Source organism: Balaenoptera ricei, chromosome 14, assembly GCF_028023285.1.
Source record: "Balaenoptera ricei isolate mBalRic1 chromosome 14, mBalRic1.hap2, whole genome shotgun sequence".
Taxonomy (NCBI): Eukaryota; Metazoa; Chordata; class Mammalia; order Artiodactyla; family Balaenopteridae; genus Balaenoptera; species Balaenoptera ricei.
Window position 1 is genome coordinate 51,703,706 of NC_082652.1, and position 18,784 is coordinate 51,722,489.

At 46.4% G+C, this 18,784-nt stretch overlaps 1 protein-coding gene across 8 annotated transcripts in view; it reads left to right on the top strand.

Moving 5' to 3' along the window:
* The window catches only part of FHOD3 (formin homology 2 domain containing 3), a 505,109-nt gene that overhangs the window by 69,774 nt on the left and 416,551 nt on the right, over positions 1-18,784 (top strand). For all 8 annotated transcript variants that reach the window (XM_059895637.1, XM_059895638.1, XM_059895639.1 and 5 more), the window contains exon 3: positions 11,467-11,531. In XM_059895637.1, the coding sequence (XP_059751620.1) occupies positions 11,467-11,531 (65 nt within the window). The remainder of the gene's footprint in view (positions 1-11,466; positions 11,532-18,784) is intronic.

The following is an 18,784-nucleotide window of genomic DNA, read 5'->3' on the forward strand; positions in this document are numbered from 1 at the left end:
GTGCTTGAAGACCATGACCTGTTTGATATTTTTTCTTTCTTATCAAAACTTGACTGGTTTGGAGATGGCAGCTTAGGAAAAGAGTGTTAATATATTAGATAACAATATCAAGAGTTAAGAGTGGAAGAAAATAAAGCTTTATGGAGCACCTGCTATGCCACCCACTGTGTTAGGCACCTTATTTCACAGTATGTTTGTTTAATAGTTCATTCTGTTAATATCACAAACATGGAATTGGATTTTATCATCTCCATTTTTCATTTGAAACTACCGAGGGCCCGGAGTTAAATCACATGTCCAGGGAGGCAGAGCCGGTAGATGGTAGAGCCGCGTTTGAACACAGATGTGACTGGTTCCCAAGTCTGTGATCCTCCTCCATCCCAAGAGCTTCTGGGAAATGGCATTTCAGGTTCTCCTGAAGATGTACAGTTGTACTGGTGGGGACATGCGGTTGGTTCCTGCAAGGACATCCTCAGTTCCGGGCTAACACACTGGCTGTAGCTGGAGCCACACCCACTGCAGGGTTGCTCCGTCACCTGGCCCTGACGCTACAGCTCGCACTGTCATCAACTCCAGTGTCCAGATGCTGGAAGTCCCTTTGCAGCCGTTCCTGAAGAGCCAGGGAGCCCGCTGCAAGCTCCCCGGAGTAGATCCTGGGGCATTCCTTCTCACTTTGTTCCCTTATGAACTGTCACCTGGCCATGGGTTCATCTGAAAGTTGCAGCCTTGACCACATTTCTGCACCACATTTCCAACAGCACAGGATGCTGGGGAAATGAATTACGGCAAAATGAGAAGGCAGGACTCACGATGTGGGAAACTGCAAACAGGGGAAGGTGACCCAAATGATGTCGGGTAGCCGCACATTTGACTGCTGTGTCCCAAACTCACCGCAGACTTTGAAATAGTCTTCATTTGTGGGACCCACCCTTTGTCGTCTGGAACGTACTCAGGGTGATATTCTTCTGTGTCCGGAAGAATGTGAAGACTCTACCTCTACTGAACTCTGGTGGGGAGATCCCCTGTCCCTGGCCTGGGTTGCAGAAGACATGCCAGGATGGTGCTGTCCCGGCATTGCCGGGTCACCCTCGCGATCCCCAGGTCATTTACCAGCACTGAGCACTGGTGGCACATGGCACGTTACTGGGAGCTGGCTGGAAGCAGCCTGCAGATGGAGGTTTCCTGCACAGGTGGCAGGTGTCTGGGCACATCTGCAGTGTCACTTGCACTGAGTGTCCCTCCTAGGTCCTCTCCTAGAAGCGTGGCACTTGGCACAGTCTGTGTGCTTGAGAACTCATGTCTCCCTCGAATGGGAGTTAAAATATAATTTCTTCCTAGTTAAGAACTGCCCTGTCGAGGAATGAAAAGGGCAAATGAAACCATTCTTTCTCTTGATGTTTTTGTGTAAATTATAGGAAAATGCCTGCTCATGTTGTGGCCATCTCATGAAGATGGGTGGCAGGCTGTATGGAGATGGTGGTGGTGTTGGTACAGTGTGTTCTGAGTCAGTTTTCCTTGTGGAGGAGTTCGTTTCTTTGTTCTTGTCCAATACGCTGCTCTTTTACGCCGGACTAAAATGTAACTTACCCCTTGTTTAGAATGATCACTCAGACTATAGCTAGTTGGAGAAGAGGAGAAAGACCTGCAAAAGTAGAAGGACAAAGCAATTATTATGCTAGCAAAGTAGAGCCAGGTCTGTTTATTGCCTTCCAACGCCAGCGAAGTTAGCAAGCACAGCAGGGTACAGCGGAAGTCGAAGCCCCTGGGTTATTATTCCCGACCCTGCCACTGTGGGACATTGGGCAAGCCACTTTACCTCTGATGGGAGTTTATAAAATTTATTTATAAAATGAGGACAATATTAACCAATCCCATTTCCCTCCTTGTATGAGCAGGGATCCCAACAGGGTCTCTGTTGCCCAAGCAGAGCATAGCAGAAAGCAACTGCACAGTGGTTAGGGACATGGGCTTTGCAGTTAGTCTTATGGCTGTGCGGCCACGGGGATGTTACTTCACCTCTCCAAACCTCAGTTTCCTTGTAAGTGGGGTAATATAATCATAATACTGCCTCCTTGGGTTGTTGCAAGGTAAAATGTGATGATTTTATCTAAATGTAAATAGGTAAAATGTATCTAAAACGTTGAGCTGGTTCCCAGCATGTAACACAAACCCCAAACTAGTAGCTCTTACTATAATTACGGTCAGAATTTGAGATGATACACTGAAATGGGAATCACCACATTTTAGACCTGGGATGGGGTCTATGCAGGTCCATCACTGGGAGATCTCATTGTTTTAGTTGAGAAAACCAAGGTTGGAGACTTACCCACAGGGCAGAACTGGGCCAGATTCCACCTCCCCAACCCCCCACCCCTGACCTTTTTGCTTAGTCCCACCCTCACTGCCTTTGAAAGGAAACCGACGCACAGGGAACTGTCACAGAGAAGTGGGGTTAGAGGTTAGCCCTGAAGGCGACATAGTGGAGCTTCGCAAAGGTAGCGAGGACAGTAGGTTGGGGCATGGTAGAGCTCAGAGTGGGCCTGAGAAGCACGGGGCTTCAGGGATGCTGTGGACCAGTGTGGTCGTTGGACGGACTGTACGCATCCCCAGGTGCCCCTGACCTGGAGTACCTCAGGGCGCTCACCTCTTCCTCGGCTTGACTCCCCTCGGGCCTGTGTGAGAGGGTCAGCGCTGAGACAGTGCTTATCTCTGATTTCCCTCATCCCGCCACCCCCATTCCTGTCCCCACTGCGTTATGTAGAGGTGGGGAAAGTCAGGTGAAAACCTGTGGAGTGGGGTGGGTGGAGCCACAGTGGGAGGCTTGTGGCTCAGGGATGAAGGATGTGAAGCCTGGACGTGGGAAGGGCTGTGAGGAAGCCCATTCGCAGGGGCAGGTGGGCCCCGACCCCGCCAGCCTTGCAGTGGATGTGCTTGGAGGGACGAAAGGGTTTCGGGAGAGCTCTGGTTTGATTCTTAGACACCTAACTTCTCAGCCTGCAGCTCATGAGCGCCAAGGATCCATGTGTGTGTGTCGGGGGGCAAGAACCCCTGAGATTTCTGCAGTTTGTGGGTATGCAGGGTTTTGGGGTGGAGAGGGGTTTCAGAGCCTTTCATCAGATTCTCAAAGAGTTCTCTACATTCCAGATGTCAAGTTTGAAGGAATAAGAAGTCGTTTTCCCTTCTTACTGTCTGATACAAAAGTTAACCTCATCCAGTCACATCTCTGTCTGGGTTTCCTCTGCATCTGGACCTGGTAGAATGGGAAATCACCTAAAATACATTTTAAACCTAAATCTAAAAACCAAGTGAACTCGAAAAACCAAACCGAACAACAAACAAAAAACCTCGACAAAAGAGAGATTCTGGTTAGGGTGTGGATGGGACGCAGGGAAGGGTTTCCCCCCACTTTTCCTCGTAAGTGATTATCTGCAGCTGAGAGCGCAGGTGTGTTGTTGTCTGAGGCTCTTTTGACAAATCATCGAAGGATTAAGGGTCTCCCATCTTCTCAGTGCAAGGCTCACACTGCCGACCACCAAGCCCTGCTCTGGTCACGGTGGATGAGAGAACTGGCCCTTTGCAGACAAAAGGTGCCCTGGGGGGCAGGGGGGTGGTTCAGTGCTGAGCTGAGCAGAGCAGCCCAGAGGCCCCTGCACACCTGCTCTGGGTCAGTGCTAGGCCACTGCCTTCACATACCCTGGGGGAAAGCCGCTTAGGAATGCTCAGACAAGACAGATGAGCTTCCGTGCTGAGTGGACAGTGGAATTGGTGTGGCTCTAAGTTCCTTCAAATGCCAGATTGTATGACAGGACAAAGATGGAGTCAAGTAGGAGTGATGGAGCCCACGTGGGTGCTGGGCTTTATGGTATGGGTAGGAGTCAGAAGAGGACTGGCCTGCAGAGAAGGAGCCCTCACAGAACCCCTTCAGCAACAGGGAGGGCGGGGTGAGGGGACAGAACCTTGAACAGGGAGGCTGCAGTCAGTGTGGCCCACTGTGATGGGGGAAGGGAGTGACCTAATGGGTCTGAACCTGGTGGCTGAGGAAGGTGGATGGACTGGGGCCTGGACCATTGGGGAAATCTGGAGATGTGATACTAGTTGAGCAGAGAGAAACAGGAGGATAAAATGGACACATGCCATTAGGTGGATAGTGTGTGGATGGTGGACTACTTAGAGAAGTAGTGAGGTTATGGGGGGCAGTTTGGGGAGGGGGAGAAGAGGTTTATACATGTTATTCTGAGGTTATGTCAAGCCACGCTCAAGGTGCAAGGTGGCCAGGTGATAAATATGGGCCTGGCACTCAGGTGAGAAACATCAAGGACCAGAGAGACTGGGGGTGACCCCTTGGAGGAAGGGAGTTGAAAACCTAAAACTTCTCTGAAAAAATGAAGTCTATTTAAAAAAAGAGGTGGATAATTAGGCCGTTTTGAAGACAATATGTTGATTACAAGATGCTCTTAGGAACCCAGCCTTCTTTTACCTTTCTACTCTGCCATCCTGATGATGTAGCTTTCATCTTTCGTGCTTCATCATAGTTACAGTATGGCTGCTCTCCTTCCAGCATCTCATCAGGGCAGGAAGTCATATGTTGGTTAGGGTATAGTTTTCTCTGATGTAACCAATAGATTCCAAATTGTGGAGTTTAAATATAAAGGTAAAAATTTCTTGTTGTGTAAGAGTTGAAATATAGACAGCTTTCCTTAGACTGGTAGAGTAGCCATACCGTCCTGAAAATGAGAATTCCATCTCTGTGTCCAGAGGGATTGCTTTACCTTTTCCCTTCTCATATGCATCCCAGCTGCCAGGAAGAAGGAAATGGACAGAGCGGGTGAATGTCCATTCTTTGTGCACATAGCTTTCAGTCACATGCCATTGCCCAGAACTTAGGTCCATGATTATACCATGAATTTTGGGCTTGTGTCCAGCCAACCCTCTACCTTTATTATCATAAGGGTATGAAGTCTCTGCCTTAGACGGGAAGAGTGAAGAACAAATGTTGGTGCCAGCTGGGTCTGCCCCCTTGAGAGAGTTTTTCCAGAACCTCCACCAGCAATTTCCATCTGCAGTTCACTGAAGAGAACTGTGTCATGTGGCCACTCTTGGTAGCCGGGGAGACTGGAAAATATAGTTTTAGGTGGGTACACTGTCACCCCAAACAAAATCAGGTTCTCTTTATAAGACAAAAGGGGGAAATGCATATCGGGTGGGTAACTGGCAATGTCTGCCTCAGCAAGGAGAAGATTTCAAAGAAGGGGCAGTTAAGAACATTATGCCATGGAGAAATCAAGTTGTGACAGTACCCAGGCAAGGCCAGGGGTGTAGTAAGGAGGAGATTGTGGTGTCCTTGGGGAGAGAGGAAGCAGAAGAGTAGTGGGGTGGAGGCAGGTGGAGATAGGTCAAGGGGAGAATGTGGGGCTGAGGAGGAGAGACAGCAGGATTGCGTAGGAGCTGGGAGTTGTGAATGGGTTGAACAGAGGCTTCATTCCCACCAGGAGAGACCTGAGGGGGAAAAGCTAAAACTATAAAACTCTTTGAAGAAAATAGGAGTAAGTCTTCGTTTCTTAGATATGACACCACAAGCATAATATTATCCTATGTTGCAGACAAGGAAGCTGAGGCTCATAGAAGCTAAGTAACTTGTCCAGGATCACATAGCTGGCTTCAGAGTTTAGCTTTTCACCACTACCATCTCCTAAGGGAGACCGGAATGCATCTGGAGACGAATGTAGTGGCAACTAGCTCTCTTGGACTTTGAGCTTCTGAGCAAATTAATCTTCACTAGTACTCTCCTTTTACTAGCTGATGACTGGTCCAAATCCTCTTCATTCCTCAGGCAGAGCGTGGGCTGAGTCTCACAGTTTCAGAAGCTTACTAAGAGGAAGCTTATCCTGGGGCAGCTGCTGGGGGGGCCCTAATCTCTGCTTCTGCTGCATTGTCCAATGTATGTTTTCTACTCTTGACTGAAATCATAGTTTAGTTCTAATTTGAGTGGAGGAATATTTGGGGGCATCGATTCTGCTGTTGATTGCAAGAAAAAGTCTTCAAGCCTTTGGCTCCATGCCACTCAATAAAGTAATGTAAGCACTTGGTCTTACATTACAAAGACTTTATATGTTATTTTTATAAAAAATTTTCTTGAGAGACAGGGATAGGACTGAAACACACGGGTTCAGAACCAACAGACTTGGTTCTGTGGTATTTGGTTACACCACATCTTTTTCCCAAGGCCATAGACATTATTTCAGGAGAAGCTCAGGTATTCTGAGAAACCGGGAAGTTTCAGGAAATTCCTTCAGCGATAGTGCCATCAAGTCCCTGGCATGTGTGCCTCGGCTGGAGTCTCCTTGAATTGTGAGCATCTATTTTAGTTCTCTCATCACTTGGGTAGCATTGACCTTGGGTATGGGCAGCATTGACCTTGGGTATGGGCAGCCGGTTGGCTGTGGCTAGTCTCTGAGGCCTGTGATATTTTTCTGGCAGTGGCTGTGCTGATAAGAATGGAATGTGAATCTCCCTGGGGAGCTTTAGGTCAAACTAAACTGCCTTTGCCTCTGGGTCACCAGATTCTAGTAACTGATGCACCCCCATTTCACTCTGCTGCAAACAGGCAGACTTGGAAGGAGTGGCTGCTATGATACTGATACAGCAAGCCAATATCGGGGAGAAAAGGACCATTAAAGTGCTTATGGTGAACACACATTGACAGCCTCCCACTGGTTTCAGTTTTAGAACATGGACGCTCCATGAAGGCAAATATCAATGTTTGTATTAGGGTTCTTCAGAGAAATACAACCAATAAGATATGTCTTATCCATCTAGTCTAATCTAGTTTAATCTATCTAATCCATCTAGTCTGTCTAGAGAGACTTATTTCAAGCAACTGGCTCACACCATTTTGGGGGCTGGCAAGTCTGAAATCTGTAGACTGGACCAGCAGGCTGGAAATTCAGGTGAGAATTGATGTTGCAGTCTTCAGTCCAAAATCTGCCCGGCAGGCTAGCAGGCAGGATTTCTGGGTTGCTGTCTTGAGGCAGACGATCCTTTGTGGATCTAACATAGAGTCCAACACACACTAGTCACCAGTGAACATGTGTGGAATGAGGGAATGGATGAAGGGACACCCATCTGGGAGGCAGCTTCAGGGAGGTGCTAGGCGTACAGGCTCTGGGGTCAGACTGCCTGGCTTGGGTCCGAGCTCTGTCACTTTCTGTGTGACTTCAGCTACGTCGCGTAACTCTTCTGGGCCTCAATTTCCTTACTTTAAAAATGGCAATAATATTACCTACTTCATAGGAGTTTTCTGAAGACTAAATCTGTATAAAGTACTTAGAACTTCATCTGGCACATGATAAGCATTCCATAAATGTTAACAACTATTATGATTATTATTTTCTGAACCCAGACTGACATAGTATCCCACTGGGGGCAGGGGAAAGTATATCCATGATTATTTAATTTTCCTCTGAAAGTTTTAGCCAGGAAACAGAAGACAAGGGCATATTTACTAGAAAAGTGGGGATAAAGTGATTATTTTAAAATGTATGAAATGATTATTTCCCTGAAAGAAGCCAAGAGAATCAGCCAAAAGATTTTTAGAATCCATAATAGCAGCAAGATGGCATATATAAAAGAAATACATAACAATCAGCATTACCCAATTACAAAATATTGTGGTGGAGGGAGGGAAGCTATCAAATTTAAAGGACCTTATGATGGGTGTCGTCTATACATTGATATTTGATATAGATAAATAAAACATGGACATCTTGTAATTCTTGAATTCTTAGAATAAACCTTATTTGGTCCTATTTTATTATATTCACATATTTCTTATTTTGGTTTGCTAATATTTTCTTAGATATTTTCATCTTAATTTTTTGTGTCCTTTTTTGTTAGATTTTAGTACTGAGGTTAAATCAGTTCCTTAAAAAACCTGGGACACTTTTTATCCTTAGAAAGTGCTGGAGAAGGTGATATAGTGAGACACTTACACAGCAAAAGGCAGGATGGTGCGGGTGACGGTGGAGTCAGACACTCTGCTTTCAGCCCTGGTCTGTTTCCATCAGCTATGTGACTTTATGCAGGTTACGTCATTACTACAAGCTTTGCTTCCCTCATCTGCAAAGTGGGCACAACAGTGGTACCTGCGTCAAAGATGAGAGAAAGTAGGGGTTGCAGGGGGAGATGAAGGACAACTTCCGTGGACCTGGCAGCACTCACCACTCCCTGGTCTCTGCTTTGGAAGGCCCCCTCCTAAGCCAGGGACTCCAGGGCTCTGGACCCTCATCCCCTGTTGAGGGACTCCCACAGCCTTTGGTCCCCAATTCCACTCAGGTTTCTTTCATTGTAGGATTTTGTGTACAGGGGCAGGCAGGGAAGGAGGTGAATATATTGAAGCAGAGGAATTATAAGTGATAAAACTACTTAAAAATAGGCCTTTTTTGTTCTATGCTGTCTTAAATTCTATTAGGGTTTAACTTAACCAGTCTGATTGCCTGGTTTCTCAATGTACAAGCATTGAAAAATGCAGAAAAGATGATACCTCCAGAGTGGTGTGCTGATGGCTTCCTCAGAAACACTGTCCTAGTTCTCATGCAGGTGCCTGGATCCCTTGTGACCATGGGACTGGAGAATTCTGTGGGAAAACTGAAGCACTTCCTCAAAATGCAACTTTGCAGTTGTTTGAAGATAAAAGCGGGGGCTATCAATGGGCCCTTCTGAACTTCTCTAGAACTTCTGAGGTATTCTGAAATATTTTCTCCTGCCATCCCATGCTTCTTCCCCTCTGGGCATCTAAAGCATGTATTTTGTCTACTGTCCATTTGGTATCTATTTTTGATTCATAACTGCTGATAACATGAGTTACAAAAAAATCTTCCAGATTAAAGAACTTTGGGTTTGCTCTTTCTAATAGTTAGGGTCTGGCCATCATCAGGGGTTCACTGGTTTCTGCTCCCGGCTGAGCCCCTGGCTCAGCTCTGGGTGAGGCTGCAAGCCCCTGTTGGCTGCTGCCCCCACCCCAGAATACCTCTCCTGGGAATTCACACAAAAGGCTGTTCAGCAGCTCAGTTCAGTGCACTCATGGGAACTTTCTTCCTAGTAGGATCACAAGAATTGAAGGAATGTCAACATCAGGACCGTCTAGAGAAATTTAATCAAAATGAGATGGCAAAGGAATATGTTCCAGATGAAGGAACAAGGTAAAACCCCAGAAGAACAACCAAGTGAAGTGGAGGTAGGCAATCTACCTGAGAAAGAGTTCAGAGTAATGATCGTAAAGATGATCCAAGAACTCGGGAAGAGAATGGACGCACAGAGCGATAAGTTACAAGAAGATTTTAACAGAGTTAGAAAATATAAAGAACAACCAAATAGAGTTGAAGAATACAATAACTGAAATGAAAAGTACACTAGAAGGAATCAATAGCAGAATAAATGAGGCCAAAAAAAAAAAAAAAGAATAAATGAGGCAGAAGAACGAATCATTGAGCTGGAAGACAGAGTGGTGGAAGTCACTGCCACGGAACAGAATAAAGAATGAAAAGAAATGAGGACAGTTTAAGAGACCTCTGGGACAACATCAAGTGCACCAACATTCACATTATAGGGGTCCCAGAAGGAGAAGAGAGAGAGACAAAGGGCCTGAGAAAATATTTGAAGAGATAATAGCTGAAAACTTCCCTAACATGGGAAAGGAAACAGTAACCCAACTTCTGGAGGCACAGAGATTCCCATACAGGGTTAACCCAAGGAGGAACATGCTGAGACACATAATAATCAAACTGACAAAAATTAAAGGTAAGGAGAAAATATTAAAGGCAACAAGGGAAAAGCAACAAATAACACACAAGGGAATCCCCATAAAGTTATCAGCTGACTTTTCAGCAGAAACTCTGCAGGCCAGAAGGGAGTGGCACAATATATTTAAAGTGATGAGAGGGAAAAACCTACAACCAAGAATACTCTACCCAGCAGGGTTCTCATTCAGATTTGATGGAGAAGTCAAAAGCTTTACAGACAAGCAAAAGCTAAAAGGATTCAGCGCCACCAAACCAGCTTTACAACAAATGCTAAAGGAACTTCTCTAGACAGAAAAGAGAAGGCCACAACTAGAAACAAGAAAATTACAAAATGGGAAAGCTCACCTGTAAAGGACTGTCAAGAGAGAAAAAGATTTTTTCTGTGTGAGGAAGAAAGTTTTGAAGAAGTCTGTGTTTATAGGAATCTCAAACTTGTCTTCTGAAGATGGGTTGAGTGTTGTGTATTTGTGTAAACTTGAGGCTAGTACCTTGCACATAGCTTAACTAAAAAGGAGGGTCTTGGCGGCATTTGAAGGGACTGTGAATGCAGATTCTCTGCCCATAAGGAGCAGTCGGGTTGGAGGCTGCTGCATGTTTTTGTAGGACCAGGCAAGTGGTTTTCTTTTCTCCTTTAAAAGAATCAAAAAAAATTTTTTTAAACCATACTTTCCCCTCTTATTTGGTCTCAAGAATAAAAAATATGATTGTTTCAGTACTATAATATAATTCCTGTGACTTCATATCACAATATTAAGTGTGCCCTGGTGAGATTTCTGTCCTCTTCTCCTCCAGCACAACCACAAAACCAGGAAGCGGGAAAGTACTGCGAGCCTGGTATACATGAAGCCCTGATGGGGAGGGAACTCAGCCACTGAGCTGGTTACCCGCTCCTGTGCTGGTTCCTGGCTCCATTTTACCTTTGTCCACTGGCTTCCCCCTTTCTCCAAACCTCAAAGCCTTTGCTACCCTAGGTAGCCAGGACTCACGTTCTCCCCATTTATCTTCTCTCATCTGCTCTGGGCTTCGGTCCTTCTCTGTAAAAGTGGGCTGAGCCCTTATGGGAGGAGAACTGGGGAGGGGGCCATCCTTTTCCTTTATAAGAAATGAAATGAAAGGAAGCAAAGATGAGACAAAATGTGGTGTACCTTGACATTCTGATGACAAAGAGCCTACACGCCCCCTTTGCTGGACTCCCGTCTTCAGGGAAAAGCTATGTCTTGAATTGATAGACAGCAAAACAGCTCTTTCTGATTACCCCACTATGTGTGTCCCTTCCCGATATGCAAAAACATGTAAAAATAGCCATGGGAATGATCAAGCAGATTTGTGCTGTTACATTCCAGGGATTTCACTTCATGGGCACAGATTTTAAAAATTTCCCAACATGGTCAGGCATGAGTACACGGAACTCTGTGGAGTGGACCGGGTTTGGCAGTGAAATGTGTGTGCCAGTCCAACAGAGTCAGACTTCATTATTTTATTTCCCGTAAAGCCCTGTGACGTCACAGTGTTTCAGGACAGATTGTTGTTCTGTGTAGGTTCCAGCTTATCTAGAGCCTCTTCCAGGTGTGGGTGTCTGAAACGAACCGTCAAGTTGATTGCCAGCAGGTAGGGTCACCTTGTTGCCTCCTCTGATGCCCGTGAATGTTTTGTCTCCTGTCTCCGTTAGGCGGGGCAAGAAGCACAGCATCATCCTAAGGACACAGCTGTCCGTGAGGGTCCATGCCTGCATCGGTGAGTGACATCTGCCGAAGGGGATGCTTGCCATCTGCCCTCAGTGATTAAGCATGATGATTAATGCCACTTACGGGAATAAAATGCAATATTCACTATTATGCTATCTATGCTGGGGTTAACCCCTGTCATGTATTGTTAGAGCTTTTAGGGAAGCAATTTCTGGCAGTAGTTTTTGAAGCCCTGTTTCATTCTGGCTGCCTTTGCTGTTTGGTTCGTGAACAGAGCTCGAGGTAAGACAGACACACTGGTGCTGAGGTTCTTTCTGGCGATGCTGGGAGAGATGGGGTTCTTCCTGGGGCTGTGCCAGTGTGAACCTCCAGCCAGTTGAAGTGACCTTTTTTTTTTTTAATTTACTTTTTTATACAGCAGGTTCTTGTTAGTCATCCATTTTATACACATCAGTGTATACATGTCAATCCCAATCTGAAGTGACCTTTACGTGCCTTCTGGTGGCTCTCTGCAGCTCCCTGTGGGGAAGTGGGGCCTGAAGCTCCAGGCTGTGGTCTCAGGAGATTGAAGGGAAGTCTCAGGTCAGTGCAGGACAGGGCACACGTGGATACAGAGCAATACGGTGTTGAGCGGACGTATCTGTGGTTCAGATGGCTTGCCTGCGGTCACACAGGAAACCCCACAGACGCCCATTCCTGCAGCCATTGATTTTCCCGGACCCATTGCTTTCCCCAGTATACACGTGGGCTGAATGGCAACAAAAGCAGTAATTTATGCTAAGTAGACAGTCTCCATGGGAAGGTTTCCTCCTCGCATTCGGCCGAGTTGAGGCAAGTATGTAATATAAAAAGGAAAAAGAAAGGAACTAAGTTTCATTTTATGCATAGAAGTTTTCCATATCTGAGTCATTTTGTGTTTATTTAATATATGTTGTGGTCTTAATTCAGGTCTGTAATTAGCAGAGCATCAATCATCCTGTCGAGGCCCAGTCTGCACCTGGAGTGTGGTATGCATGGGTGGAGTGGAGAGAATCGTTTCTGGTTCCTCTTCTTTCTCCCTGCTTTCCTGTTGGAGACCCAGGGATGGGGTGAGGGAACAGCTGGATGTGGAGGGGAAGCTGTGTAATTTTACTTCATTTGGTGTGAAGTGGGTGAGGCTGCAGGTGTCCCGAGGGACAGTGTTTGTCTTGCTCTGTGGTTGGCGAGTAATTGTGTAGCCGACATGTAAACCTCAGGGGCTGGAGGGTCAGGGCGTCAGGAGGTTCGTGATCTTGTTGGAGACAAAGCGAGATCTGTAGGACCTTCATTACTGACCCTGTTCCTCAACTGCCTGTAGCACTGAGTGACCTTAAAATATGCACCAAAATAGGCTTTCTTTATTACTTGCTTTATATTTTTCAAATTATTTTATGTGTATAAATCATGTCTGCCTGAAGAAAAAGCCTGTGACCTATGACTTTAGTTAAATTCCCTTCTGACCCTCATCCTGGATCTAGGACAAATCCAGGCACATACTATGTGCTGAATACAACCAATACTGAATATTGGTTGAAATATAGCTGATAACCAGTTGAGATTTGGGACATGATATGAATTGGTATTTCCCAGGAACAGTAAGGCTGTGGAAAGCAGATTTACACTAAAACTGGCTAGATCAAAATCCTAATGAGCTAACTACCTTTTAACAAAATTCATTCTTTTGCAGTATACACTTAAAATGTTTCAAGTACAGGATTTTTCTAACCAGCTTCCACGTTATTGAATCACTGCATTAACTGGTGTATCGTTGTGTAGTCCCATGTCATACACGTAAACACACATCTCGTCTCCATGGCACCTGAGCCCCAGCAGCCAGTCCAGCCCACTCTCTCTCAGGACGCCCAGGTCTTCCTATTTGAAGGGTTAAACTGGGTGCTGACAGGATCAGTGTGTTTATTCTCAAACCTGCTTATGCCAGTTGCACTTGCTATTGGAATTATGTAATTTAATGAAATGGGATGTGAACGTTTTATAAACTGATTAAATACAAGGATACAAAGTCATTGCTGTGAGTATATTGGAAAAGATTCAAAATTAGTTACTACAAAAGTATTTCTGTCAACATGAGTGGGTTGTGATAACTACAAAAGGTGGGGGAATGTTGTAAAAATCCAGAAGGATTCTAGTCTTTGTAAGTTCTTGCTTGACTTCAAAGACACTGAGATTGGGAATCATAGACTATATTATGTGAGTGGTTCATGAAAGGAGGTCCACGGGGAGTCCCATTAGACCTTTATTCAAAGAAAGGTCATGCCCCAAATGATGTGAGGGTGCATCTCCTGTGCTGTGTGCCTGGCAACCAACTGTGTCTGAGAAACAGGACGGTCAGTCACCATGGCTGCAAGTTAAAGTCTTAAGGTGTGTATGTGTCATTTTTAAAAGATTTCTGCTTTAATCAGTTTTCACCACTAATTACCTCAGGCCTGAGTGTGTTGGATGAGAGGATTTGACTGTGTGAATTAACATCAATGCCCAAGAAGGCAAAGTTCTTCCTTTGTATTAAAAAACCCTCTTTCCCCTTCCATTTCCTGTTATTGGCAAGATCTGGAATAGATTTATTATACTAGCATTAAATATTATCCTTTGGTTTATGTGTAGACAAAGGAATGTATGCATCATATGTGTGATGTACCAGCCCCCGTTGTGACATACTCTTTCCCTTTCCAAATGGCAATATTAGATGAGATTTCTTTTTTAAAAAAAAATTAATTAATTAATTAATTTATTGGCTGTGTTGGGTTTCATTTTTGTGCAAGGGCTTTCTCCAGTTGCGGCGAGCAGGGGCCACTCTTCATCGCGGTGCGCGGGCCTCTCACTGTCGCGGCCTCTCCCGTTGCGGAGCACAGGCTCCAGACGCGCAGGCTCAGTAGTTGTGGCTCACGGGCCTAGCCGCTCTGCGGCATGTGGGATCTTCCCGGACCGGGGCATGAACCCGTGTCCCCTGCATTGGCAGGCGGATTCTTAACTACTGCGCCACCAGGGAAGCCCTAGATGAGATTTCTGTGGGATTAAAAAAAAAAAAAAAAACCAAACCGGGAACAATCTTCCGTTGAAATGGCAAAAGAAAGCATTACGGGGGGAGAAAACCTTTTTCACATCAGTTGGTTGGGTCCTTGTTTCCTTTCAAGATATTTCCCCTCTTCACCATCTAAGAAATGATTGAGTGATTATAGGCGTGGGACAGTGACTGCTGGCTTAGGCCTAGCACCGTACACAGCTCCCCCAAAGACCTACCTTCCCACTGCACGACTGGACCGGAAGGATCCAGGATCACCTTAGGCTCATGGGCTTAAAATGCTATCAAGTAAATTTCTCCAAAATAATGTTTTCTTCACCCTATATTCTCTTCTCCTTTGTCCCTGTTTTAATTAAGTATAGAATGTTTAGAATCCAGGACTGCGTGTTGATGAATTGGAGGAGACATGCCTTTGGAATTCTCCAGTGTTAACTTTGGAACTCTGTACCCATTGGGATGAGAGTGGAGTGGAGCCTTCATGGTTAGCAACCAAGCAAACCTCATGAGAAATGAAGGCCACGGGGCACTGCTTTGATGGTCCCAGCAAGCAGCCGAGACAGGTCTTTGCTGATAGTAGGAAGCTGGAATGAGATTTTGGTACCGAGAGAGGCCCCAAGCTTTTTGTACCTCTGTGCTCCTCTCCACTGTATTACTTTGCACATTTTTAGTATGACTACTTTTTTTTTTAAACCTGATTTTTTTTTTTTTTAATTTTTTGGCTGTGTTGGGTCTTCATTGCTGTGTGCGGGCTTTCTCTAGTTGCGGCGAGTGGGGGCTACTCTTTGCTGCGGTGCGTGGGCTTCTCATTGCGGTGGCTTCTCCTGTTGTGGAGCGTGGGCTCTAGGTATGCGGACTTCAGTAGTTGCAGCACTCAGGCTCAGTGGTTGCGGCACCTGGGCTCTAGGGTGCACGGGCTTCAGTAGTTGTGGCATACGGGCTCAGTAGTTGTGGCTCGTGGGCTCTAGAGTGCAGGCTCAGTAGTCGCGGTGCATGGGCTTAGTTGCTCTGCAGCATGTGGAATCTTCCCGGACCAGGGATCGAACCCGTGTCCCCTGCATTGGCAGGCGGATTCTTAACCACTGCGTCACCAGGGAAGTCCCTAGTATGACCACTTGATGTAACATAAGGTAGCAAACAATGCATACCTTGCCTTCTTAATCTAGCTTCAGCCCCTCAAAAAAACAATGGTCATATTGTGGGCATGAACTTAACAGATATAAATAACAAAATCTATGCCCGGCATGTGAAGTTTGCATTTAATGAGGTTAGCTAGAGAAAATAAATTTTTTGGTGCTAGCAAGTGATCCTGTTGCCAGACACCAGAAATATGTTCAGAGGGCCAACTGGCTCTGATGACTAAGTCTCATAATGAAGAGAAAAGGAGTGGAAGAATTGTGGAGTAAGGAATGGAATTGAGAATTTAAAAAAAAATAAGGTTTGAAGTCATTAGAATCCTAAAGTTAATATCTGAGTGTTTTCTACCAGCTGACTTCAAAGGCATTTCGTTCGGCTTAAAACCTCTGTGCTTCAGTTTTCTGAAGCAAACCCTGTCTTCTCATCAAGAAAATAAACCCTGTTGATTGATTCTCTGGGACTCATAACGCTGGCACTTTCAAGTATCCAGCATTGAGTTAAACAAAAGGATAAAAAATTGGCTGAAGATTCTGAAGTGTCATTGGTGCTTGTAGTCAGGAAGAACAGCCCAGGGCAAAGGGTCTTTAGACTTTTTAGAGGCATTTCCCCCAAACCTCTGAGATGACGAGGTCTGCCCGTAAGGTAGAGGTGAGCTCGGCAGAAGCTGGCAAGGCGGCCGAAGGGATTAAGCTCTCCACGAGATGAGTCTCATCTCTCGTTAAAGGTCAGATCACAGGGATAAAGACATTTTTAAAGGCAAGAAAACCACGTAGGAGAAGACTGCTTCATCCACTGATCAGAAACGTAGTCATTTTCCAGCAACAGAAACATCAACAGAGCGAGGCATCAATATATCATTTTTTTTTTTTTTAAACTTTTGGGTTTATTTATTTATTTATTTATTTATTTATTTATTTTTTTGGCTGTGTTGGGTCTTCGTTTCTGTGCGAGGGCTTTCTCTAGTTGCGGCAAGCGGGGGCCACTCTTCATCACGGTGCGCGGGCCTCTCATTATCGCGGCCTCTCTTGTTGCGGAGCACAGGCTCCAGACGCGCAGGCTCAGTAATTGTGGCTCACGGGCCTAGTTGCTCCGCGGCATGTGGGATCCTCCCCGACCAGGGCTCGAACCCGTGTCCCCCGCACCGGCAGGCAGATTCTCAACCACTGTGCCACCAGGGAAGCCCTCAATATATCATTTGCAAAGCATTTTCCTCTCACGAGGAAAGTCATGCAGCTTTGTGCTTTGCACTACTCTGTCACAGCAAAGAGCCGAATGACAAACAGTGGAGCATTTCTTCAAGAACCTTCTAGTACAAGAGTGACTGCGGGGATTCAGCTCGTGTGCCAGCCAGCGTAGAGGAGGTGGCTCCCTGGGCACAGTGTTGAGAAGGATCCTGAGGCTATGTGTGGTCTAGTGGGGAAGGATCCTGTCTCAGTGCCGGCTTTCACTGGCGGTGATGGAGGTGGTGTGTGAGTGTGTGGGGTGCGGACAGCAGCTCAGGGGCTCCTGGTGAGGTACAGATTCTGTCCAGCGTCTGAACCCCCTCTAGCTATGGTGTAGAGGGCCCTGGGCTTCTGCGTGCAGAGGGTGGGGAATGGAGCCGTGATCCCTGAACCCTGCCACCGACGCCCCTTGTTCCCCAGTCCCTTTCTCAGGTTCTGCCTTTCTCCTTATGCCTGTGAATACGAGCAGGGCTTCTCCGTCCTCTCCACCTTGCTGAGCTTTCTGACCGACTGTCTTTCCCTCTCTGCTCAGTGCGAGCTGGGCCCTCCAAGCCCTGCAGGGAGGCTCCCCTCCAGCTACCTTTTCCTGTGTTACCCTCACCCCTCAGGCGGGTTGCTGAGTGTTACCTGGATTCCCATGTGGTCCTTACTGCTTCTTGATTTGGACTGTTTTGGGGCTCCCATGAAAACTAGGCCTTCTGGTAACATCAGAATGCCTTTTTGACGCTCTTGGGCCTAGTAGCACCCGGGTGGTGCTTCTGTATTAGCTAATGAAGACGAGGAGCCCCTGGTACCGTGGGCGCTGAGGCACCATGGCCTGTGCAGTGACACGCATTAGCTTGGATGACCAGCCCGTCTGGGTGCTGGGGTGGAGGCCCGCACAGGTGCTGCTGGCTCCCTGTTGTCCGAGGTGGCAGGGCCCCCACTGCCTACTGTGTATCTGCAGGAACAGAGTAGAACAGTCTGTTCTCTGACCGGGAGACACCTCTAGAGTCATTCCTTCCCCTCTTGGGCCCCCGGCCCGTCTCCCTCTGACTCTAGGTCTTGGACCTGGGCTTCTTGCCGACTCTGTCCCGCATCCCACAGGAGGCCGGTTCTGTTCTTGTCCTGCCTCTGCAGCCTTGGGTTAGGGGTGGGGTTCCCTCCTGCCCTGTTTGTGGATGTCACAGTGGCCAGACTCAGTGTCCTGACCAAACTATTCCCTAGTGGGTTTAGGTGCAGTGGGTCACATTTCCTGTTTTCTATCCTTTGATGTAGGGATCCAGTGATTCTCCATAAACCCTGGAGCCCATTCCCATTCCTGCTGTCTTTCTGCGAAGCCCTGAGTGGCTGTCTGTGGTCTTGGCACAAGACGGGCTTGGGTTTGAAATCCTGAGTCTGCCTTTGCAGAAGGAGACTGGTGCCTGTATTTTTTTTAAAAAATCTCCTCCCTTTTATACCCCAGCAAGTCTGTGACCCTATTTTGCCCAGAGTTCTGCACTCTAGGTAAAAACAAGCTGTCTGGATTAATCAGATTAAACACTTCTTATCATCTGTTTCCTATTAATCTGTCTCAGCTCCCAGATGACAGACCCCACAGGATGTCCATGTGTCTAGAAGGCCGTTGGGTCTGGGCTGGGGGAGGTCGGCTTCTCAGCCTCTCCCCACTCTGTGTGTGGGGTGGCTCCTCTAAGGTGCCTTACGGTCAAACAGTGATTGACAGATGTGCCCCCTCCCCGACAAAAAAGGAAGAAAGGATATGGGAAGGATGTAAAACATACCACTAGATTGTCAAACAACATATCTGTCACAAATGCTATAGAGTAGATAGATAGCTCAGGAAGGATTTGTTGCCAAAAATTAAAGAACAGCTGGAGAATGAATTTAAAGAATTGCTCTACCATCTGCAGA